Genomic DNA, 23,371 nt, shown 5'->3' with positions numbered 1-23,371 from the left:
AGTCCTCAAGTAGGTGTTCGACGGGCTCCGCCTTTTTTGCAATGTGGCGACTGTAATCAATATTGGTGGCTTTCGCCTTGCCATGATGAACCATGCGATTGAAAATGGACATTGTGTCGATAGCAGTTGTCTTCGGTAGCGACATATCAGTGGCAGCTACAACACGCTCGATGGCTGCCATCCCCGCAGTCACTTTGTTGTCGACGTACACGGTGACTTGAGTTTCGAAATCGGAGAAATTTAAGTAAGCGACGCATACTTCTCCCAAAACATCCTGTGCCTCTTGCAGGTCGAAATGATAGAACTTCTCTGCAGACGTCTTACTATCCAATATATACTGCTGGACCGTATAATGAGCAAGTTGGATCGTTCGCGATTCTTCCTCGACTACAACGAGATTACCACATGCTGTGACAAGCCGAAGGATATCCGTTGGAATCTTGTCGATGTTCTACCTCGTGTCGTCGATAGTGAACGCAATTCCCTCGCAAAGCTCGTCAACAACGAGTGGCCGACGAGCACATATGATCCATCGAAACATACGCTTCACAAGTTCTTGACGTTGTACTCCAACGATTCTACCCAAAAGTCTGTCGTAAGTCTCGCTCAGATCCTTTGGTAGGTGTTGGAGGGTGTACATGATAGCATCGTCGGATTCGGCTGTACAGAGCTCATCAAGCTGAAACTTGACCCAAAGGAACCTGATTTGATTCGTAAGCAAAATGGCTAATAGAGAAATGACTGGTAACTTGCATCCCTTTCGCCCCTGCGATTAAAGCTTCAACGATGGCCTTTTCCAAAATTGATTTTCTAATAACAAGATCCCCATTCCTGATCAGAGACGAGACCTCATTACGTACGTAACCTTGAATGTCTGTTGATGTAGTGGCTTCCGAAATTTGTACTCTGAAGCTGGACGCAGGCTTGGTGGAAATTGCTGCCAAAATGTTCTCCCGGCAAGACATGAAAAGCTTGATCGGTGCTGTATGGCCTCCAACCAACACTTTGAGAGCATCATAAACTCCCTGCCGATCTTCTTCATTTACCTCGTCGATACCGTCTACGACGATGGCAACGTGGTCGAAAGAATCGATAGTTCTTGAAAAGATTTCGAGCACTTCCTTAGACTCAGGAATTCTTTCTCCTTCGCGATAGATTTCGAAGACGAGTTCCAAGACAGGTTCTGGTATGTCGATGCTCTCTAATAGGTTGCGAGCTAGCGCTCCAAGGATAGTGATGGGATCCAATGTTCTCTTGTCTGCATAGTCGCAGTAGTGGTAGGTAATGGCAAGCGAGCGCGATTCGGCAGTGGCCACCAAAGAGTCAATTACGCTTGAAGCGAGGACCGTCTTTCCGCATCCAGCTAGAGGCAAGCAAAACTGTTATGATGTTTTCATGGCAAGAGGGTTCACATCAACTTACGAATTCCATAGCAGCAGAACGCAGTTGAACTTTTGCTATCCATCCATGACCGGTACTCTTGAGTTGCAAATAGCCAGTTTCCAGTGTCTGCATGTCTGATCTTTCGAACTTTCTGGTGTTTCTGCTGGCTATTTATATTTGACAATAATTTGAGAACCTTCAACTTTGTCTGAGCTGTGTCAATTAACCAGCATGTCAGCCTTTGTATGTCAAAGAACGCCAACCCATGATGTCAAGGAACAACAATTATTGATGGTACCTTTGTTATTCATTTCCTGAAGCTGTCTGTCTCTCAATACGAGTGCTCTTGCTTCTGCGGCTTCGATCATATGACAAGTTTCTGCTTCTTTCTCGACAGCCTTCCTATGAGCTCGAAACCTAGCTTCTGCGTCCTTGAACTTATGTTCCATCGAGGGGGAGTGTACGACCCGTTTCAAAGGATTTCTCTGTTGCCCTTTAATCATACTCTTGAAGTCCATGCATAGTTCAATGATATCCAAATATGTCCTTGCTACAGCCTCAGTAAGTCGGGGATGTTTCGCAGTCGAGAATATTCGTTGGTAATCCTGCAACTCCATCGTCAACAAAGTGCAGAAGTGAGGCTAGGGTAAGTCTTACAAGAAGTCGAGGCAGAATATCTCCAATCCTCCCAAGGCACTCCGTTAGTTTCTCAAAGATCCTCCCCAACCCCTTCGCCATGACAAGCTCAACCCGAATACTGCCCCATATAGGCGCCACGAAGGTTGGCGAAATGTTCGTGAATGTGTCCATAGCTTTTCCATAGCTCTCAATCTTGTCCACGAGAGGCTGAACTGCCTCTATCGCTCTGTGAATCTTGGAGGACTTGCGATCGGTGGCATTCGTCACCGAGGTATCATAGTAAAGATTCTCAATTGTGGCCTCGTGAAAGAGCAATCGGTCTGCCGGCTCCAGGTCCGATAGATATCGTTCTTTTGCGATCGTCCAGGCATCTCGGTCGATTGACATGCTTGGTCATGGCCTTGTTCACAATTCCTTTCTACTGAAATGCAGCTCGCACACGGCATGTCCAACACTTACTGGATCACGAAGAAATAGAAATGCATGTGCACATAGAAGCAATGAGTTTTGAGGTGTAGAAAGAGTGGGAGAGACACGGGAGAGACATCGCATAGAGCCTTGCAAGGCTTGCTGGCTAGGCTTTCAGCTGGCCCCCAAGCTTCCACACTTGCACAGAAGGAATTGGAGCGCTTACTGATCTAGAATGCTGTGATACATGTGCGATATGCACATAGGCCGTGTACCAGCGAGTCTTTGGCCTTCAATCATTGTGCTGGCAAGTAGGTATTGTCGCTTGAAGTGAAAAGAAAGTCGCCGGCGAATCGACGGCCCGGACGACTTCCAATTTCGTATCTCACATAATAGCACGTGAAGCCAACTCAAATTTTGCTTGGGAAACCATGGACAATGATACATTCCTTTACAGCTAAGTATACACTAATGTCTTGAAAAAGTCAACAAGAATTTTGTATACCTACCTAGGTACATTGTCCCATCGATATCACGTGCTGACTCCAAAGTAGGAACATATGAGCAAGCTGTTGCTGTCACTCATTGCATTTAAAGACTCTATAGCTCTCACTTCTTGTCTTCTTTGTATTGGAGTTATATTACGGCACTGACAAGATTGTTAACGGATTATACGCACGAAATCCTTCGATGACCTCTCCTTTCTTGTGAAAGTACGACAGAAACCTGGTGGCGGAAGCAAGAAAAAATGAATTATAAGCATTAACATGAGGCTCTCGAGCCAATCTAGTGCAACTTCGGCTTCATCAAAGTTCTGCGAGAGGGCCTACCTCGATTACCTAGAGGACTATCCCCGATATTACTGCATGGGATTGCTCTCGAACCTAGCACAACCAAGTTAAGCAAATAAATCCACGTGAATGGCCAAAGTAGTTGGGAAAGTGAACAGAAAATGTAAAATGAAGTTAGAATTTGAATATTGCCTAGGGATTAACATAAAGCTTTAAGTCGATGTTCTGTTGTCATGAAAAAGATGAACCGAGGACTGACGTAGGTGGCGAAAACCCCACCCCCTTCGATATCAAGAGTTTAATCCTCATTTCATGCAACTCTTCAGATGAACAATTTCCAGCTACTAAACTCCTCCCTTCAAAATCCAGTATTCAATGTCAAGAGCGTCAAAAACTCGACACACAGATGATGCCTTTCTTGTCACATATGCACACTGGCCCGGCTACACTAATAACTATTTTCATTCAGAGCTAGGTCAAGTACGATACATCGTATACGTGAGGAGAAACAACCTCTCTAGACCATTACGCCATCCTGGTATCTCCGCTAAATCATATCTCATTACCCCTCCCTCTTTTCAGCTCATATCGACAGCAACAATCGTATCCGGACTCTCAACATCCATCTGCATTCCATGACCCTCCTCCTCATCCTCCTCCTCTATCTCTCTCTCCTCAACAATAACACCATCATCCGGAGCAACAACCACTTCATCCAACGGCCTTACTCGAAACCGCGCATCAAGCGCATCCATAGCTCTCGCTAACCTTCGGATTCCAGCTACCAGCACCTCGCTCCGTTCCCAAATCGTCAATCTCGCTTTCCCAGGAACTCGTTGCGCGAACACCAATTCATGGGACGATGAGATCCACGCTGGGCACACATACCCACTCTCTTCATCCAAACCATCCGCATTGAATGCCGTTACCGCTATCCTAGCTTTCTTTTGCCCAACCCCTGTTTCAAGTAGTGGTACTTGCTGAGCAGCAGCAGCAGCAGACCAAAACCTCATCCCCGCCTCGGGACCAGGAAGCCACGCCAGTTGCGTGATATCCACGATCTGCGTATCCGTAAGTTTATGCTCCGGATTCGCCTTCTGCAGTGCAGAGCAGATCAGCGAGAGCATGCCGACGGGCGAATCGCACAGGGCGTATGAGAATGTCGTTGGTTCTCTCAAGCCGAGGGTTGTTATTGCTCCGTATGCTGGGCCTCCTGAGGAAGTACTTAGGAGTGGTCTTCTCTCACCCTTTCTATTGTTTCGGACTCGAAGGGAGGAACTCCGTAAGGCAGTCCAGTCCGCGGCTTCGTACCCCCAGATATTGGCGTGGAAGAATTTCGCTAGATTGAATTTCATCCATGATAATGGGTCTTTGGTTGCTGTTGGGGCGGAGATACATGGTTCTACGACGTGTATTGCTAGGCAATTCTCTTTGTGTTTTTCTCCCAGGGTTCGTGCCAAGTGGTAGTCGATGCCAGCAGGGCTTTGTCTCCCGGAGCCGGTCGATGAACAGAGGTAGTGCTCGTAGCCTAGTCTCAGCATAAGTGTGTTGAATAGGTATGCTGTTTGTTCGAGTTGTGAAGTAGAGGGCTTGGTGAAGGCATCGCTGAATCCGAGCCCCGGGATTGACGGGCAGATTATGTGGAAGGCTTGTGTGCTAGTGGGGTGTTCGGGGTTCGTGAGTTGGTTGAAGAGGGGTGATGTCGAGAGGGAGAGATTTGTTAATGGGAAGGGCGGCAATAGCAGGAGAGGGACCGCATTGGGATGCGGGGAATGGAGATGGATGAAGTGGATTCGGAGAGCTGGTTTCGCTGTTTCGTTCTCTAGTGGTGGGTTTGGAGGAGGCAGAGAGATCGCTGTTCGAAATTGTGGCAGGCTTGTGTTGAGTGTTTCTTCGCGGTTGCGCCAGGTGTAGTGTTCAAGCCTATGAAAGCAGGAATTTTAGCGCATCTCTAGGACACCAAGCTCTTTCCTCTTGCTGAGAACAGAAGAAGCGCAAAGGGAAGCGGGAGAAAAGAAGAAGCTTACCAAAAATCAATCAATGGCTCCACAACGCCCTTCGGAGTCCCAAACTCCCACTCCCTATCTTTAGACAAAAGAACCTCATGAGGAAGTCTCGTCAACTCCAACTTCTTCTTTGTAAGCTCCAAATACTTTGAAGAAACCTATTCCCATCAGTGGTTAGCTATTCGCTATGCGCCGAGACCTGAGACAGCCCAGAACGAGAAATGCGCCAACTCACGTGTATCCTATATGGTCTAATCTCATCCCCCGAGTTCAGGGCAGCAGTACTAGCTTCCATCCCTTCTCGTTTTCCTTCTTATTCTCTTATTTCGAACTTCGCTTTGAACTCATTTATGGACATGACACACCGCAACGTCTAAAATGCGACGGACATTCAAAAGGTATAGAAGAAGAGGCCCTGGCATTAAAAGTGGCTTGAAAGGCACAAAGGCACAACTGTGGCGGAAGCTGCGGTGATCTTTCCCTTTGCGGGGTAGACGCGAATGATTGCATGGATCTGCGTGTGGCGGTGCAAAGAACCCTGAGTTGGAAACAAATGATTGGATGAGGCGCAACGTTTTATGCAGGTTTGAGCGTTGGGAAATCTTGAAACTGGGAATACTTGGATGAGTTGGCGATTCTGGACCGAGGATGTGCTTGTTTGTGACTCTGAGTTTGGGAAGGGCCCGAAGTCTGGATGCTTGGTTGGCCTGGTTGGGAAAGACATTGATCGCTTATGCGGGGTGAGGAGAGACGGAGCTGAATACAGTGTACCCCCTGAGCATATGTTGCCTTGCCAGAAATATTGAGGCATGCTGCTCTAACTTGAAGAGAGTGCATAGACCGAGTCTATACAAAGATTAGAAGTCCGTTAGTGATTCAGTACTTTAAAGCAGCATAAGTTCTCCCCTCGTCAAGTTAAAGTAGGATAACCGAGTGGCAAGAGAATAACTCAGGATCAGAGGTACAATGTAGCTATCCTACCAGTCTCCGAGAAGCTCTCAATCTCCCAGATCTTAAAGGACAAGTCTCTCAAATACCACCTCCTGGGTAACTGATCGAGTGCTTTAGCAATGGTAATTAACCAAGTCACTGGGTACAATAGCTAAGTAAGGCACCACGGAAGTGAACTGCTACTGGCGAAGATTTTACTGATGGATATGCTTCAACGCATTTCACTACGTATCCTATCATATTTCCCTATCCACTCCATGATAATTCCGTGAACGCCATCGCTGTTCGCCAATACCACAAGACCATGCCTTCCTCTCCTATGCTCTCCACAACCTCATGCATATTTGTTAGTGAGAACCAAAAAAGAAGGAATCAAATGATCGCGCTTCGCATCAATCCGGGCCGTTGTCCATCTCCAGTTCCTGTCCTGGCTAGTTGTGGTCTTTCGGCTGGTCTCTCGCCACCGCCACTAGAATCTTGCGTACCACCCACACCCCTTAAATTCAAATTCCCAATCCGCGAGACGATATTACTACCTACTGCATCCACAGCGCCGCGAGGGCTGCTTAGAGATGGTCCAGTAGGAGCAACAGTCTCAACTCGGAAGAGCTTGATACCTGTACCGTTCCAAACACCTACAGTACCCTTTGCAACCTGCATCTCGGAGGTGAAAACAAAGCCCCAGAGAAGGGATTCGTACCATCCAAGAGATAATGGCGACCATTCGAAATATTGAATACGGATGGCCGAGGGTTCAATGCCAGTGATCTTGGCTGTTTGAATGGTCCGTAGGATAGAAGTCGATGGGTGGTCAGTTGTCGACCGTTGTTCGGCTGGAAGGCTGATTTGGTCGATTAATGTGAGGATCGTGTGAAGTGGTAACTCTGGAAGCCAGGATTCGATCCAATCAGATGTGGGTTCGAAAGAGCCATTCGTAGAGAAACGACCTGTTGCATAACTGGCAAGGCTAGTGGTGCTATTTTGTCGTGAGAATGATGGCATGCCAGCTAGAGACCATTAGCGACCACTTCGATCTATCTAATAAAAGCTCACCTGGCATCTTTCCACGAGCTTTCTCAGACATGCCTCTCAGCTGCATTGGAACGGCATCATCAACACTAGATGAAACCGACGATGCTCTTGACGGCTGATCTGTAGGCGTCGATTCTGCAGGTGTTGGGTGATCCTCGTCCTCGTCATCATCATCTTCGTCGTCTCCAATGGCAAATGTTCCGTCTTCGGGCACATCACTCAGAGCTGGTGCTTGTGAGTGGCTCAAAGTAGGACTTCTAAGAGAATCTGCAGAGCCTCTTCTGCTCCCAGACAAATCTCCAGGGTCTTGTATACCTTCTTTTCTTCTCCGATTTCGACGCTCGATCTCTTCTTGGCCGCTTTCTAGAGTGAAGGAGCGAAGAGCTATGACACATTAGCTTGGCCTGGATGACAGATGCTGGTTCCTTACCTTCGAATCTCTTCGAATTCCGAAGTACAGCATACACAAAATTGGGGTTTTCTGGCGAGTAATCAGCTTGGATTCATTTACGACAAATGATTTCTGAAGGCGTGAGTGAGGCTTGAAGATCGACCTCGCCGACTAGGCTGTTCAACATCAATTGGAGCCTAGGTAAGGATAATACCAAGGCCGCGATATCGGCCGAGTTGTAGGCTTTAAAGGAATATTTCCTGTGCATGATGATGTATATGTAGAAATCAAGTGGTACTCACTAATATATTGATGCTCAATAATAGCATTCATGCTTTCTAGCAACGATTGAAGCAAGTTGTGGTTGCTGTCATTCGCCAAGAGAAAGCCAGGCGATGACATGGATGCGAAGAGCTGCATCAATTTTGATGAGGCTGAACCACCAAGATTTTCCAGGTATGCAGCAATATTGTTGATGACTGCTAGCAGAGCTGGGTAAATAGCCGTAAGTTTTCCTTGGCTCGTTGTGATGATGTTGTATATTGACTACACATGTTAGCAATGGATACTCTGGTAGGTAAGAAAGACTTACGTGGATGAGGAAGTCGGCGTAAGATCCGTTGAAGTTCTGCAACCTGATTGTTTGTGGGAGTGTTTCCTGATTCTCGAACTTCTTGCTGAGAGTCTTTCCGAAATTCGGCTCTACACTCAACGTTTGAACTAGGAAAACGCACATTCTCACAACACCTTGTTTTGATGCATCCAGTTTGTACTCAATTGCGTAAAAGAGGATTAGGATCAAAAAGTCATGCGAGCGGCCAGTATCGATTATGAAGGATCTGAATCGCTTGTTGCATTGGGTTATTTCCCAGAAGAGCATGATCATCTCAGAGGTACATTTCGAAGTTTGAGTATTGCCGGGAATGTATGAAGTGCTGGCATTGAGTGGCTGGTTGAGAATTCGGGTCATGCCATCGACAATGAACTGGAAGTCCTGTGGCCTATGCAATCGGCCAAGGAAATGTCGAAAGAAGTCTGGCTTTGATTAGAGAGCGTTAAGAGAGACCTTGGACAAGACTCACTTTTCTTGGCATGAGCTGGATCTGTCTCTGGGATAGGGTAGAGGAGGATAACTAGCAAGAACTGAGTTTGTAAGCCACCTAGTCAGCCACTTATGTAGAGGTGAGACATACCTGTAATGCATATGTCACAAGTATTTGTTTCGGGTCTTTGAATACTTGGACATTGTATGGTACGCGCCATGAAGCTGGGTTGTACTTCAATGTCTATTTCGCAGTCAGCTGATGCTTTAGCCCACCATATCTTCTGCCTGCTTACAGTATTCAACAACGAACAGAGAAGGGACAGCACGACCTGCTTGTCTGGACAGGTAACGATGTAGCTAATAGCCTTGACGCCTTGTACTGGCAGCAGATTCGCAGACATGTACATGCTCTGACTTGTTAAGGTTAAAAGCAATCTCAATATCTCCGTGCGATTGCTCTCAAACTCCTTGCTTGTTCCAATCGAAGTATTGCATCCCACTCCACTCTGCCATATAGCATAGGTGACCTTGTTCTTCGTATTTGGAGGTCCGGGCAAGGTGAAGTCGGCAAAGAATAGCATATCGATCAGGGTATCAATCAGCTCCTCAGCCAACGGCTTGACCTCCTCGAATTCCTCGCCTGCTGCCTCGAGTTTCGCCAGCTCTTCTTGTGATTCATCGAACAATACATCTCGGGCCAATGATGCCTTGCTGGAACGCTGTCAGTGACCGTAGTCAAGGACCTTTCAACATGCCTACCGTGTTCGCTTTCTCCGCACTCCCCAGAAGAATTTGTCTTCCCACTCTTGTAATTGCTCTGCCTCGTAGATGTATGGCAATATCCGCGTAAGTATCCGTATGCAATTCAACGCATCTCGTTCTGGCGCAAATTCTTGATCTGGAAACGAGGGATGATGTCGCAGGATAAAGAGTCGGCTTGTGATCGCAAGAATAAGAGTCTCGAGGTTCTCCAACGCCGTATCGCGTGTTCGTCGAATATCATTCGGTGAGAAGAGACTGAATATATCTTCTGTGGATTCAGGGAGTTCCCAGAACTGCAAGAGGCTGAGGTCAGTATCTGCCACCGTTTGCTGAGATCAAGGCTAGCTCACGGATGCCCAGTATGGATCGTCAGCGGGAATGACTTTGTCTTCTGAGAGCCGGAAGATGCCCTTCTTGAAAACGAGCTTCGAGTCGGACGCCCCCATCTTGATTTGTGCCTCGCATTCGAATGTTGTTGAGTGGTGTCTTTTTGCGGAATCTAGATGGAAGTCGATTCGTTATCGCCTTAGCGGGTCGAAGTCCAGGTAATCACCACGTGAAGGTCAGATATTGAGGACAGCGCAACATGAACGTAAAGGTCGTCGGATGGAATAGTTTGATTGGGGATAGGGGCTACAATTAAACAAGGCACGTAATCTACTTCGTAGATGCGTTGGTTTGGCTTTTGCCTTTGGTCATATTTCGGGCAGCCATAACTACCTAGGTAGGCTCTTGGGTATCTATTAAATCATACAATACAGTACAGCCATGAACTATCTATGAATAGAGCCTAGCGCTCCCAGAGTTCCTTCGTCCCTTATCGTAAAGCCACTTGCTGTTCAATCCAATTCCAGTGCCCTTCGAAGCTGGACTAGGAGTTCCTGGTGCCTCTGGTGCACTCATTCTCAAGCCTGTTGGACCCAGAGGACTCGGCGAGCCATAGGAGTGTCTCCTTGCTCCAGTCGATACTCCTCCCATCGCCTTCTGCAACAACGGACTGGCACCAGGAGAAAATGGTGATCCTGACATACTACCAGACATTGGACTGCCTTTGCCAGCTAATGGTGAACCCGAATAAACACCCTTGGTAGCTGGTGATCCGCTCAAGGGTGTAGGAGTTCTCGCATATCTTGGTGGTGTAATGTACTGTGAACCTGGGGTGGGAGGTGCCGAGCTTGGAGGGAGTCCGAGAAGCTTTCGTTGAGCCGGTGTCAAGGGTATATCTGACATATCGTCCTTCGCCCGAACTAGCGGCAAGCAAGCCACAACAATGTTGTACATGAAGACAAGCTGAAGCGCGTGGTAGCAATAAGATGCATATGGCTGCAGAGACTTTCCATCCTGGAAGAAGCTTGGAAAGCTGAACAGATTAGCAGAGGCGGAAATAAAGTGACCTAGACTGACTTATTCCATAACGATCGCGTAGCGACAAAGACCATTACGATGCCAGTAACGTTGTACATTATGTTCTTGAGGTTTCGGTCGTTGAAGCTCGCAGCATTCTGGCGCCTGACAATCTCATCCATCTTTGGGTGTCGCCATGTTCCGGTCTGGGGAATGGACGACGCTGTCTGCGCGATCGGGGTAGAAGGTCGAGATGGGGTAGACATCGCAGGTTGTGGAGTGGATTATCATCGAGGGTTCGAGACTGTTCATTGTTAGTTCGAGAAATCTAGAGTTGAATGTCAACAAAGGAGACTCATGAGACATACCCTCTAGAGCCAGCTATATTTTCGGCTTTGTTCTTTACACGTTAGTACCTGTATGTTAGTAAGAGGATCGGAATATCAAGATGATCCTATGTGTGCATTGTTGTGATGTCGAATCGTTGTCGCTGTCGTTGGTCGTGAGTGTGTTTGTTTTGAGGAATTCTGCCTCTCGGTCGTACCTCGATCGAAAATAGCGGCAGTCGGGCTTTCAACCCCTGTCGCCCACTAGTTCCCGCCTAAACGCCCCCACCGGTGTTCCGTGTCAGCCTCGAAATCGTCACTTGAGAACGGAACTTGCTTGAAACATTTGTGATCAACAGTTGCATTTCTGCTCATTTTCATTCTGCTGTCTGCCATCATGGGTTTTGACAACTTGATGCTGCGGCTCGACGAGCTGGTAACTGGAGTCCTTGGACAATGGGATATCTATACAACCGGCCTCTTCGTTGTCCTTATCACTGGCTTCATTTACTCGGTCATTTCCTTCCGTGACCCAGATGCGCACCCTATGCTGCTGGCTCGACAAGCCCAGCCCTCACCAGTCAGACAAGAGGGAGAATCTGCAGTCTTCAGATCGCATTCTGCGCCTCATGGGATTCCTTTGAACTCCGGACTGAATATCAAGGATCCAGGCGATTCGAAGTGGAGTCGAGGTCGAGATGGGGATATACGAGATATCTGGCGCAGAGTGGTTGCTGGTGCACTTGACAGAGAAGGCAAGGAAACGGGAGAGATTGGAAAACTCTTCACTGTCCTCGGATCTGAGAATATCATTGAACATAAGTTGTGTGAGTGGCTACTCCACCTCTGAGATTGTTCATTGCTGACGTCCTGTAGTTGATGTAACACGACAAATCAATCTGATCGGACAACATATTAAGCAAAATGGAGGAAACAGCGTCGCCATCTACCTCCCCAATTCAGTCGAGTTCTTAGCGACACTGTTCGCTTGTACCTTTTACGACTTAACACCGATCCTCATCCCCTACGACAAATCCATCGAGGAAATCATTTCCTTCCTTCAGAAGTCGAAAGCAGACACTATTGTTGCTGCTGTGGGCTCATTGCCTTACGATGCTATCATCAAGAACTATTCAGCTCTGAAACAGCTGATCTGGGTTGTGGACGAAGGTAGCAAGCATATGGACTGGGACGAAGTCCCTAAAGGCACTGGAGGAGCTGTAAATGTGTCAACTTGGCAAGAGATTCTTCAAGACCAAGAGCCAACCGCAGGAACGGAACTGCCTGCTGTGGATAGAACAGTGGAATTGAAGAAAGTGCTAGCCTTTGGACCTACTGGTGAGCTAGTTGAATACACGCAAGCAAATATCATTGCTGGAATCGCTGGACAACTCACATCTGTTCCAACAACACAACGTATCACCCACTCCGACCTCTTCCTCCCCGTCGATGTACTTTCATCACCATATACTCTTGTTTTGACCCTCTCGGCGCTCTATTCCAATGCATCCGTGGCGTTGAACTCGGTTGCTGGTCACAATCCTGATCTAGCTTTGGCGACTCATGGAATTGCTCCCACTATCATCGTTGCCTCTGCCGGCACGCTTGCGAAAGTTCATTCGGAGACTACTACGAAGCTCAATTCTGGCGCCTATCAACTGGTCCATTGGCTCCAAACAAGATCACTTGTCCAGGATGGAGTAATGCCGGTTGCCTCGTTCCTATCTCGTATGTATGATTCTTTACGACCAGCTATTGGCAATACGCCTGGCAAACTACGGTTGATCTATGTTTCGGAACAGCCTGGAGCGAACAATCCACCATTAAGCTCGCAAGAATTGTCTGATTTGCGTGTTTATATTGGCTCGCGAATTATCTATGCCCTCACTTCACCACATGTTGCAGGCGCAGTAACCCAAACCGGGCTATATGACTACAGAATTGACGAGCCGTCTGCGAAGTATTCCCACTTTGGTGCCCCTGTCACAAGCGTGGAGGTATTCTTCAAAGACACCAATGATCACAAGACCACAGATGAAAGAGCTGCAGGAGAGGTATGCTGTGCGATATTCATCCGGGAATTTTCATGCTAATTCTCTTAGATTTATGTTCGAGGTCCAGCAGCAGTGGGAGAAGAAGTGGCATTGGGCATATCTGGAAGGATGAAAGACGACCACACGCTCGCTCTTCTATAGCGCTGAACCGCAAAATGATAGTGGCTGAACGCAGTCAACGAAATCGCACGAATTTTGATGTACAGATGATAATGGCCGTCCTACCTTGCGGCATTGATCTCGCCCTTAGCGAGCCTTTTGGTTCAGGTTCTGCGATGCTCGTTCCCTCTGCCAATGCGTCCAAAGTTGGAAACAGTTAAAAGTCTTAGCCCAAACCCGAGTTGGTTTCATGGACTAAGTAATTTTTGATGTTGGATATTGACTTGTGTTGGCCTGTTCGATTGATGTATTGCATCTCACCCACATCTTGCTTTTCATGTCTACAGTAGCTATTGGGTCACAATTTGCTGAATCGGCCGGCACCGTCTGCTCCCTTTCCTGACTGACAGGCGACGCTAAATCAGCCACTCCCGACGAGCTCAGTGCTGCTCGTTCTACTTGCATAATGCATGATGGTGCTAGAACAACGAACCCAACAGCTTGTTGCTATTGCTACCCCGCTTCTTCGGTTAATGCATATACCTAATTGCTGACACAGTCTTCACGTAAAACCTACCCAAGCCCTGGGTATTCCAACCAACCTATATACAGCCGTGTCTCAAATGCAGCTAAATTCTCACTCGTTCTTCCCTAGACTTTCATTGGTAAAAGGGTGCGAGGCAGTTCTCTCAGCCACGACGTGGAGGTTCTATGTGAAATGCGAAAGATATACAAGAGACACTCCGCTGCCTCTCTTATCAATGTGCATAAGAACATTCTATACTCCCGTCACCCGTGCTCTCCTGTTCTCATTGATCAATTGTCAAGTGTAGGATAAACATTCATATACTCTCCATATTCGAAAGGTCTCAATCTGGCTGCAATGGCGGATCAGCATCTCCCGGCTTTGTCCTCCCTTGAGGAATTTCTCGGTCACGAATATGATTTTCTTGTCGTCGGCGGTGGGACAGCTGGTCTTGTCGTTGCTGCACGTTTGACAGAGAATCCTACGATCTCGGTGGGGGTCTTGGAAGCTGGCCCAGCACATCTCAATGACCCGATGATCCTGACACCAGCTTTGTACAATTGGGCACCCCGAGTACGACTGGGTTCATAAAACAACTGCACAGGTAGTTTCCCTTGCCTCATTATATTCTGCATGGGCTGATGCTGTACCAAGCGAGGCCTAACAGGCATATCTTTCGATCAACCACGTGGCAAAGGTCTCGGCGGTTCCAGCGCAATCAACTATCAGATGTACAACCGTGGCCAGGTATCTGATTACGATGATTGGGAGCGTTTCGGAAATCCTGGCTGGGATTTCCAGTCCATGCTTCCCTATTTCAAGTAGCATGAAAACTTCACCGACCCCGCATTTTACGCTAAGAAGAACAACATTCCTTTAGAGACAACCTACGATCCCTCATTTCATGGAACTTTAGGACCAATTCATACCAGCTTCAGCACCTGGCGTCTTCCACAGGGAAAAGAGTGGATTGAAGCAAGTCTGAAGTTGGGCAAGAGATACGGAAGTCCGAAGGATGGATGGAGTGGTGATCACATTGGGATCTTCCATAGCTTGAGCTCGATCGATAGATCTGGTGATCCGGGAGAAGGAACGAGGAGTTATTCTGTCACAGGATATCTCCTACCGAACGCTTCAAGACCGATGCACTGGTCACAAAACTCATCCTGTCTCCAGGGAATGAGCCTGCCGTAACGGGCATCGAATTTGAACATTCCGGGAGAACCCATCAACTTTCTACCAAGAAAGAAATCATCCTCTCAGCAGGATCCTACAAAACTCCGCAACTTCTCGAGCTCTCCGGGATAGGCAACCCCGCCATCCCCTCCAAATCGGGAATCGAGACCCTAATTCCCAATCCCCGCATCGGGGAGAACCTGCGAGACCATCCCGCCACCGGCGTGGGATACGAACTTGTCCCTGGTCAGAAATCCCTAGATATGCTGCAGGACCCTGCTACGTTCCAAGCTGCTCAAAAAGAGTACATGGAAAGCAGGACCGGACCATTAAGTAGCGGCGGCTCTGCTGGTGGCTTTGTGGCATTAGCTGATATCTGTTCCGCGGACGAGATCGCTTCGATCCAGAAGCGGATTTTGAACAGCCACGAGGAAGGCCTGTTGCCAGCTGCGAAAAAGCTGATAGCGGATGGGTACGCGAGTCACGATGATGGGAGTATCCAAATCATTCTCCTACCCGCCTCGCTCGGGTTGCGGGATTTGACGGACCAGAAAAAGTTCTTTGCAGGAGACGAAGACGTGAAAAAGCGAGGTGCTCAGGGACTTGCAATGGGTTGCGCGGTCGCGAGACCAGTTTCCGCCGGGTCGGTACATATCCGTTCTCCTGATCCTCACCAAGATCCGGATATCGACCCCGCGTATCTGGTTGAGGAAGTAGACTTGGAAGTCATCGCAAGAGGAATGCAGGTCGCGATGAAGATGGCGGAAACGAGCCCTTTAAAAGATCTGATTGCGAGACGATACTGGCCAGATGAGAGTGTGGATCTCAGTACGTTGGAGGGGTGCATGGGGTATGTGAGGAAGCACTGTACGACGCAGTATCATCCGTTGGGCAGTTGCTCGATGGGTAGGTTTGGCGAGGGGGCCGTTGATGAGAGATTGAGGGTTTGGGGCGTGGAGGGAAAGTGGGTGAAGGGGGAGGGTTGTGGATGCGAGTGTGATTCCACTGCAGGTTAGTGGCAATATTCAGAGTGCTATTTATGCGGCGGCGGAGAAGGGGTGTGATCTGATTAAGGAGGATTGGGGGATTTGAGGTATACTGTGGTGACGGAGATATTGTATCGCAACCAGAATCGCCAGCAAAGTGACAACTTGCGGATTCTCGAGACGGGGCTACGAATCGTCTGCCTCTATTATCTGGGTTGAAAAGATGCTGCATGGGTTTTACTACTGTCCGTCAGGATATTAGACATCGAGGGCAAAGTCGCTCTCAGCGAGTGCTGCTTTTCTTGTGCTGGCATTTGTTGCTAATTATAGCGAAGCCAAGATCGAAGTCAAAGTCGATTTCTGCTGCTTGTTGTTTGTTTAGGAAGTTGTTTTTGGGACGCCGCACCGGCAGTTGACGTCGGACGAACGTGGCTTCGTACATCGCTCAAAAGAGTCGTATTCAACATGTCCGATTGTGCAGTTCACGGTCTGCGACCAACATACGTGTGATTATCGATAGTCTTGATTCCGAAAACGTCTCACACCAATCATACCCCTATATTAATCAATTTTACAGTGTTACGTTCCCGATTTGGCTATTTCGAGGAACCCTGCAAAACCTTCGAAAACGGTAAACCGTTCGCCTTCCTGTTGCAGGAACGGTACCAAGAAAGAGTACGAGAAAGCTAACATATCACTTCTTTCGCATTTTTGACTACATTCTTATCGCCAGTCTCCTGCTTCTACAGTACCATGAGGTTTTCAGCCCACGTGAAAGCGTCGTTGCGCATTGCAGTCTGCAGCAACCGTAAGTAGCAGGTCGCCATGAGTTATGGCAAGAAAATTCACCATGCAACGTTTACATGCTTATGCTACGCAAAGTCTATGGCTGACAGCGAGATAGAGGACAATAATACAGTCCTTGGGCTTTTCAAAAGACTCGACTTTTTACTAGCCTCTCGAGGCGTCTCTTCTTTGTTTCTTCACTTTCCCCTCCTTTCTACACTACTTCTAATGTTTAATGCTATTCAATTCTTTCCAATAGACCTGAGCTACATCATTTTGAAGTCCAGTAATGATGCGTGTTTTCACTCTTGCGATGCTATGGCTCGCAGCGAGTGTACTTCCAACTCTCGCATTGAATCCTACCGATAGTCTCATGGATGGAGGTGCGCTACACCATTCTGCTTTGCTGTAATCTTTGTATCTAATCTAACGCAAGAAAGACTCGTCTCAGTCTGGTTATCTCCCAAGCCATAATATGGACCCGAACATCATCACCGGAGGCATCTTCGGTCAGATTTGGTCGTACAGATCATCCGTCTCAGGCACCAAGATGAATACTATGCAAAGCCTTTGATTTACACGCCAACTAGCTTGGGTCGTCAAGTGGTTCTAGCTTTTTCTAAGGCTAACAGAATCTACGTCTTGGATGCGGTAAATGGTACATTGGTGGCATCTCGGGATTTATCTTCGGAAGGCGAGGGCCCATTCATGGTCTCTGACCTCCCTTCCTGTAATGATATCGGTCAAACAATTGGTATTACGGGAACGCCAATCATCGATCCTACTACTGATACGATCTATTTCTGGGCGAAGAGCTATTTATCGCCAGGACAAAGTGGCTGGCAGAATGGCGCTTATAGTTTCCATGCAGTTGATGCTGCCACTCTCAAGGAAAAGTCTGGCTTTCCGACCAACATCCAAGGCTTTATGGGTAATCTTCTATATTTCCAAATCCCTTCCTTGAACTGACTCTCTATAGCGGATAATGATAATACTCGACACTTCACTGGCGGTGATCATCTCCAAAGAACTGGGTTAAACATGATTAATGGAATTGTTTATGCTGGCTTCGGTGCTCATTGTGATTTGTTCAACTACACTGGATGGGTCATCGGCATGAGCACAGCAGGGAAATATGTCACGGGCTATGCCACTTTCGGAGGTGCTGGCACCCCAGCAGAAGATGGTACATGGAGTGGAGGTGGAGGAGCTGCTGGAATTTGGATGGCCGGTTCGGCACTTGCATCTGACAATACTGGACGCCTGTTCTTTGCCACTGGAAATGGCAGAGGTACCGGAGTCAATCAAGTAGCCGCTGCACCAGGTCATGTGCATCTAGACACACTTGCTGAATGCATTGTCAATCTGATGTTGAATGCAAATGGATCGCTTACCCAACAAGACTACTTCCAACCGGCAAGCTATCTGGCCATGGATAATGGAGATCGTGACCTAGGATCGGGTGGCGTTATACTCCCAGATCCGTCAGTATTTTCTGGGGGAGGAGTTGCTCGGTTGGCAATCACTTGCGGGAAGAATGGGAATTGCTTCATTGCAAATGCTGATAATTTGGGGGGCTATAAGATGGGCACTGCTAGCGAGGATGCTGTGATCCAGACATTGACTCCCCCAGGTAAGTTGAAACCGGTTTCCAGAACAATCCCATTGTACCAGCTCTAACACGACTATGTAGGAAATGGCGAACTCTTTGGAAATCCTGGCACTTATCCACTGGAAGGAGGATATATGTACATCACTCCAGTCGGCATGCCTACATACGTTTATTCTCTCGGGTCTGATACTAAAGGCCGTCCAGCCTGCACACTAGTAGCACAAACAAACGAGACTGCCGCAGGAGCGGTCGGTGCCGGGCCAGCAACGATCACCTCGCTCAATGGACAAGCTGGAACTGCGATACTCTGGATCTGCGATACGAATGGTATTAGGGCGTATCATGCGGTTCCGGTCAATGGACAAATGCTTAGGATCAATCTTCCTCCAGCAGGAGGCCTCACCAAATTCTCTCGAGCCACATTTGGTGATGGGAGATATTATATGACCACTTCTGCAGGTGCTATACTCGCTTTCGGTGCACCCGTCTCGGTCCCACTCAACTGTGCGTCTCCAATTGACTTTGGCTCTGTCCAAGTTGGAGCTGCGAGCATCTTGTCCGTTACATGCGTGGCGAACATCCCCATCACAAAGGTTGAAGGTTTGCTCCTTGGTAGTCCGATCTATCAAGCTCTGAACTCGAGCTTGCCAACTGAAGGTTTAAATGAGGGTGCTTCATTCTCATTTCCAATCACACTCAATCTCACAAAGTATGTGCTGGGTGGTGGCAGCACCAGCTCGCCAAAAATCTCACCTGGAATTGTCTCGTCCGCTCTGACTCTTTTTACCAAGAACGCAAAATCTGGGTATTCTACAGAACAGAGTATAAGCTTAAGAGGAAAGGCTGTCGTTAACGGCCCGTTTCTGTCTGTTAGTCCTCTTCAAGTCACTTTCCCGAGCATTGTAGTGGGATCACAAGCATCTGTCGGTGGAGTCGCCAGCACGTTCCTGATCGAAAATGCTGGAAAATCCAATCTTGACATCCTTGGATACGCCTTCAGCACGAACAATGACGGGCCATTTACCAACGTTACCATGAAACCGACATCGGTTCTAGATAATGATGGCTATTTCACATCTCAGGATTTGCCATCATTGGGAACATCGATTCTGGCAGGGAGTTCTGTGACCGTTACTGTCAACTTTAACACGTCGGTCGTTGGAAGTCACTTTACCATGCTTACGATATTCTCCAATGCAGGGACCAGCTATGTCATTCTTTCCGGTACAGCTTCAACAACTCCAATAGCTGTTCTTGAACAATCAACAAATGAAGGAGGATGGATCAAGATTCCTGGTTGTATCGCTGGGTGTACTTCTCAGATTAATATTGGATCTCTTCCAGGTTCAGGATCACTCACTCAGACAATCCGTCTCACCAACAACGGAGGATCCAACCTCCTCGTTACCAAGTCCAAACCACCAGAAGGGGTAGTTCTAGGAGCAACAAACCCCTCAACAGACTTCTCCGAGGGGCTTTCAATTGCGCCTGGCTCATACGCCACTGCGACTGTCTACTTCGAGCCTGGCAGCGCAGTCCTGAATTCTGATCCAGCAACTTACTTCGGAGCCTGGACACTCAACACAAATGACTTAACATTTGGCGTCCATGTCCTAAACTTCACAGGAACTCTAGCACCACCTGTTGTCGGTCCTTTACTCGGTAATGGAAGCGCGCAATTTCAATACCTAGGATGTTTCCACGACGGTGCTGGAGCAAGAGTCGAGCCCAACCAATTGAGCAATACCAATAACAGTAATGGACTGTGCCAACAACAAGCATTGAAAGCGGGGCACGTGTTTGGAGGCACTGAATATACGACCGAATGCTGGTATGGGTCTGTGATTCCGAGTCCTTCGTCTAAAGCTGCGGATAGTATGTGTATGAATTACGCCTGCCCTGGAGATAGCACCCAATGGTGTGGCGGAGTTGGTGGATATCTAGAGTTGTATTATGACAGAATGAAGTACGACCCAGGGAGTGAAAAACTTACACCTTCACCGTCGTCGACTACCTTATCTTCGTCGAGTTTGTCAACAACGTCTCTCTCTTCAACGAAAATTGAGTCCGCGACATCCTCTGTTTCCCTCACTTCCGGCACGAAAAGCAGCCCCACCACTTCTGCTCATACAGCGAACCCAACCATCCCATCCATCGTTGGGAATTATCACTATATCGATTGCCACTCAGACAATACCACGATCCGCACCTTGCAAAGTCATCGTATAGCCACAGACGATATGACGATCCAGTATTGCGCAGGGAACTGTACAGGCTACACCTATTTCGGTGTTGAATATTCGACAGAATGCTATTATGGCAACATTTTGACGTTTGGGAGCTTCACCACTGTTGATGAAAGGTGTAAAATGGTGTGTGGTGGAGATTTGAATCAGCTCTGTGGAGGCTCGAATGGACTTACCTTGTTTCAACTCAGTGTTGCGGGTTTGACTAGTTCTTCGACGATAACGAGTACAATGGGTTCGTTGCCTTTGGTGTCCATATCATCACCAGCAACCTCAAGGCCTGCTCAAGTCACTACTTCATCACCGTCCCTACAGACCAGCACATCTGAAACGGCCATTACACCGTCGATTTCAATTTCCCAATCTCAGTCATCAGTCTCCTCCTCCAGTTCGACGTCTACTTTCTTAGCTTCACCGACCTCTACATCAAATCCATGGATCTACGTCGGTTGCGCCAACGATACGTCCGCGACCCGAGCTTTACCAAACATCTTTACTTGGTCCCCTAATATGACTATACCCCTCTGTCTCCTCACCTGCCAAAACGCCAATTATCCCCTCGCCGGTCTGGAATTCGGAGATCAATGCATGTGCTCACTGACCTTATCCCACAACTCCTCTCTTGGATATGACGGTTGCGACATGCCATGTGTGGGGAATGACAACCAAACTTGTGGAGGAGTGAATAGAGTCGGAATTTGGAACTTGACGGGATATGTGTACCCGAGAGTTATTGAGACGGTGGGGAATTGGAGTTTGGAGGGGTGCGTAGAAGATGAAGTTGCCAAGAGGGTGCTAGGAAATTATTCTCATGCGGGCACGGCGAGTGAGGGGATGACGATCCAGAGGTGCTTGAGTACGTGCCAGGGAATGGGGCTTAGGTATGCTGGTGTGGAGTTTGGAAATGAGTGCTACTGTGGGAGCTCGATCACTAGGAATGGAACAGTGATTGAGGATATAGAGGATTGCATCGGCACGTTCTGTAGTCGATATGAGACGCAATTTTGTGGAGCGGCGGATAGGTTGCTGTTAAGATCCATTCACGAGTTTCTTTGTTCTGGCTACATTTCATAAGTAGAATTTCTTGAGGTTTCGCCAATTGCGCTTCGGCATACAAATCTCCGAATCCCATCCGCATCTAATTATGACTTCGCAAGCGGGTATCTCATAAACATCAAGTCGACAACATTGGCAACCTCTTGGAAGCAAAGTAAATCCAATACAAGACGGCCGTATCAGAACTCGGCAACCCTGCCCAATTTCCCGCAATGCTTGCCAATACCCAGTCACAATAAAAAGCCCCGAACAATCCAAAGATGGCAGTCGAGTATGCGAATCCAAACCACACTGCCTCAAAATTGATCTCATGCTTCTTGATGTTCCATTCGGTTTTCCAATTCATCTCAACGGAACCAACACTGTCATCGAGATGTGTGAAGTAGAGGAGGTAGTTGAACAACCATATAAATGCTGCTGCTAAAGCTTGGGCAAGAAGAACAGATGCGTAGACAAAAAAGACGAGGAACCAGATGAAGAGGGGCAGGAAGGCTACCGAGGCAAATATTCCAGTTATGATTCTGATCTGTGAGTGCGTGGAGAAAAGTTGCATAACCAATGACATGAGGCCAGTCATCCCAATCACCGTCCCAACGAAATAGAGGATCAACCAGAAAGAAGCCTGAGGGTAGTATCTGAACTCAAATCTTGTCGGCGTGGGTTGAACAGGTCTTCGCTTCCAGTCTTTGAAAACAAGATTGGTTGTTCGTGAATAGTATTCTCTGCGGCGTGCAGGATTATTTACCAGTTCGATTTGAGTTTTGAAGTTATCAACGGCAACGGATTGATGCCATGTTATGGAGCAAAGTGTGAACGACATGGTGAGTTTCCAGACCCCGATGCAGACAAATTGCCATCTGTTCCGGCAAGCGCTTATGTTCAGTCCCGTGACGGTGACTGTTCCTATGATCCCAATGATTGAGAGGAAGATATCCCAGCCATAGTGTTTGAGTTCATCGAAGGGACGAGGAAAGATTGGTGTTCGCCCCAAAAGCATCGTTACTACGGTGTAGTATGTGAGGACATGCGATGTGAACCCGATGCCACCATATGGGAGATTGTAGCATTTGATTTCTCCTCCAAGTGTCACGCCAGGCTCTGGTAGGAGCTCCCCATGAAGCCAGTCTGTGAATCGTGATGGTATGGGAGAGGCTGCCGTTGTTGGTATGGCAGAGAGGATGAGGACAAGGTAAGGGATTAGAGGAGTGTATGCGAGGAGCGGTCGGATGGAGAAATTTCGCTTGAAGGAACCTAAGAGGCAACAGTCATTAGCATCTTCATTCCCTCGAGATTTAAAACCTCACAAATGTGGAGGGTTGCCAGTTTGACTTAGAGGCGCGAAACTATGAACATACTGAAGGTTTCGGTCATAGTCGAGCAATGTGAGCCAAATCTGGCCTAGACTGATGGTATGCTAACAGCAACTGGAACAGCACAACATCAGTAATAGCAAAACAAGAAGATGTTTGATGTAAACGTGTGCGGATTCCACGAAAATAAGATACTTCATTCCAAGTTCCTTGAACATGTGAGGCTGGACAAGCCACAGGGGCGTTTCCCTTGCCAATGGCGCAGCTTCGCCCCGCAGCGTAACAGAACACAGCCAATTATAAATTCAGAGAGCAGCTTCAAGGCAGACATCACAGATAAGTGGCAGATGTATTGGTGCCACTAGGGAGCCACGAATGAGGCATCTCACGACATGACAACCATCGCTGGAGAATCATCGACGGCAATTGCAACAAGATCAAT

The 23,371-nt window shown here is 47.8% G+C and overlaps 7 protein-coding genes across 7 annotated transcripts; 2 read left to right on the top strand and 5 right to left on the bottom strand.

The window, feature by feature from the left end:
* Window positions 1–316: 316 nt before the first annotated feature.
* Window positions 317–2,746, bottom strand: LY89DRAFT_60414 (uncharacterized protein). The gene is made up of 5 exons (XM_018210343.1): window positions 2,041–2,746; window positions 1,682–1,988; window positions 1,423–1,596; window positions 754–1,363; window positions 317–701 (listed from the first exon to the last, which is right to left on the bottom strand). Exons 1-5 carry the CDS (start codon window positions 2,407–2,409, stop codon window positions 452–454), a joined length of 1,710 nt encoding a protein of 569 aa, XP_018072082.1. The 5' UTR covers window positions 2,410–2,746; the 3' UTR covers window positions 317–451.
* Window positions 2,747–3,671: 925 nt separating this feature from the next.
* On the bottom strand, window positions 3,672–5,642 carry LY89DRAFT_684686 (alpha/beta-hydrolase). Its single transcript, XM_018214930.1, has 3 exons — window positions 5,463–5,642; window positions 5,249–5,385; window positions 3,672–5,144 (listed from the first exon to the last, which is right to left on the bottom strand). The coding sequence occupies exons 1-3, from the start codon at window positions 5,520–5,522 to the stop codon at window positions 3,800–3,802; spliced, it is 1,542 nt and encodes a 513-aa protein (XP_018072081.1). The 5' UTR covers window positions 5,523–5,642; the 3' UTR covers window positions 3,672–3,799.
* Window positions 5,643–6,362: 720 nt separating this feature from the next.
* Window positions 6,363–9,897, bottom strand: LY89DRAFT_684685 (uncharacterized protein). The gene is made up of 10 exons (XM_018214929.1): window positions 9,759–9,897; window positions 9,406–9,701; window positions 8,940–9,357; window positions 8,795–8,887; window positions 8,684–8,744; window positions 8,194–8,636; window positions 7,904–8,147; window positions 7,641–7,691; window positions 7,232–7,594; window positions 6,363–7,185 (listed from the first exon to the last, which is right to left on the bottom strand). The coding sequence occupies exons 1-10, from the start codon at window positions 9,852–9,854 to the stop codon at window positions 6,551–6,553; spliced, it is 2,700 nt and encodes an 899-aa protein (XP_018072080.1). The 5' UTR covers window positions 9,855–9,897; the 3' UTR covers window positions 6,363–6,550.
* A 183-nt stretch (window positions 9,898–10,080) lies between these two features.
* On the bottom strand, window positions 10,081–11,267 carry LY89DRAFT_615947 (NPCC-domain-containing protein). The gene is made up of 3 exons (XM_018210746.1): window positions 11,121–11,267; window positions 10,813–11,056; window positions 10,081–10,768 (listed from the first exon to the last, which is right to left on the bottom strand). Exons 2-3 carry the CDS (start codon window positions 11,016–11,018, stop codon window positions 10,186–10,188), a joined length of 789 nt encoding a protein of 262 aa, XP_018072079.1. The 5' UTR covers window positions 11,019–11,056; window positions 11,121–11,267; the 3' UTR covers window positions 10,081–10,185.
* Window positions 11,268–11,475: 208 nt separating this feature from the next.
* Window positions 11,476–13,273, top strand: LY89DRAFT_584671 (uncharacterized protein; the record flags this gene model as incomplete). Its single annotated transcript, XM_018209279.1, has 3 exons — window positions 11,476–11,905; window positions 11,955–13,132; window positions 13,181–13,273. The coding sequence occupies 3 exons, from the start codon at window positions 11,476–11,478 to the stop codon at window positions 13,271–13,273; spliced, it is 1,701 nt and encodes a 566-aa protein (XP_018072078.1).
* Window positions 13,274–14,114: 841 nt separating this feature from the next.
* LY89DRAFT_781866 (FAD/NAD(P)-binding domain-containing protein) lies at window positions 14,115–21,644 on the top strand (the record flags this gene model as incomplete). Its single annotated transcript, XM_018222525.1, has 6 exons — window positions 14,115–14,330; window positions 14,412–14,578; window positions 14,872–15,783; window positions 17,338–17,636; window positions 17,685–18,338; window positions 18,399–21,644. 6 exons carry the CDS (start codon window positions 14,115–14,117, stop codon window positions 21,635–21,637), a joined length of 5,487 nt encoding a protein of 1,828 aa, XP_018072077.1. The 3' UTR covers window positions 21,638–21,644.
* On the bottom strand, window positions 21,636–22,990 carry LY89DRAFT_781865 (uncharacterized protein; the record flags this gene model as incomplete). The annotated part of the gene is made up of 2 exons (XM_018222524.1): window positions 21,636–22,870; window positions 22,975–22,990. 2 exons carry the CDS (start codon window positions 22,988–22,990, stop codon window positions 21,738–21,740), a joined length of 1,149 nt encoding a protein of 382 aa, XP_018072076.1. The 3' UTR covers window positions 21,636–21,737.
* Between the last annotated feature and the right edge of the window lie 381 nt (window positions 22,991–23,371).

This window comes from Mollisia scopiformis (genome assembly GCF_001500285.1).
Source record: "Mollisia scopiformis unplaced genomic scaffold LY89scaffold_11, whole genome shotgun sequence".
NCBI lineage: Eukaryota > Fungi > Ascomycota > Leotiomycetes > Helotiales > Mollisiaceae > Mollisia > Mollisia scopiformis.
This window is presented reverse-complemented; position numbering and strand designations above follow the sequence as displayed.

Coding starts and splice junctions, on each gene's coding strand:
- LY89DRAFT_684686 (XM_018214930.1), bottom strand. CDS start 5,522: ATGGAAGCTAGTACTGCTGCCCTGAACTCGGGGGATGAGATTAGACCA. Junction 5,386..5,462: donor TTAGACCATATAGGATACAC/GTGAGTTGGCGC, acceptor TGATGGGAATAG/GTTTCTTCAAAGTATTTGGA. Junction 5,145..5,248: donor GAGCCATTGATTGATTTTTG/GTAAGCTTCTTC, acceptor CTGCTTTCATAG/GCTTGAACACTACACCTGGC.
- LY89DRAFT_684685 (XM_018214929.1), bottom strand. CDS start 9,854: ATGGGGGCGTCCGACTCGAAGCTCGTTTTCAAGAAGGGCATCTTCCGG. Junction 9,702..9,758: donor ACGATCCATACTGGGCATCC/GTGAGCTAGCCT, acceptor AGCCTCTTGCAG/TTCTGGGAACTCCCTGAATC. Junction 8,637..8,683: donor TCCAGCTCATGCCAAGAAAA/GTGAGTCTTGTC, acceptor AATCAAAGCCAG/ACTTCTTTCGACATTTCCTT.
- LY89DRAFT_615947 (XM_018210746.1), bottom strand. CDS start 11,018: ATGTCTACCCCATCTCGACCTTCTACCCCGATCGCGCAGACAGCGTCG. Junction 10,769..10,812: donor ACGCGATCGTTATGGAATAA/GTCAGTCTAGGT, acceptor TAATCTGTTCAG/CTTTCCAAGCTTCTTCCAGG.
- LY89DRAFT_60414 (XM_018210343.1), bottom strand. CDS start 2,409: ATGTCAATCGACCGAGATGCCTGGACGATCGCAAAAGAACGATATCTA. Junction 1,989..2,040: donor ATATTCTGCCTCGACTTCTT/GTAAGACTTACC, acceptor ATGGAGTTGCAG/GATTACCAACGAATATTCTC. Junction 1,597..1,681: donor TCAGGAAATGAATAACAAAG/GTACCATCAATA, acceptor TAATTGACACAG/CTCAGACAAAGTTGAAGGTT.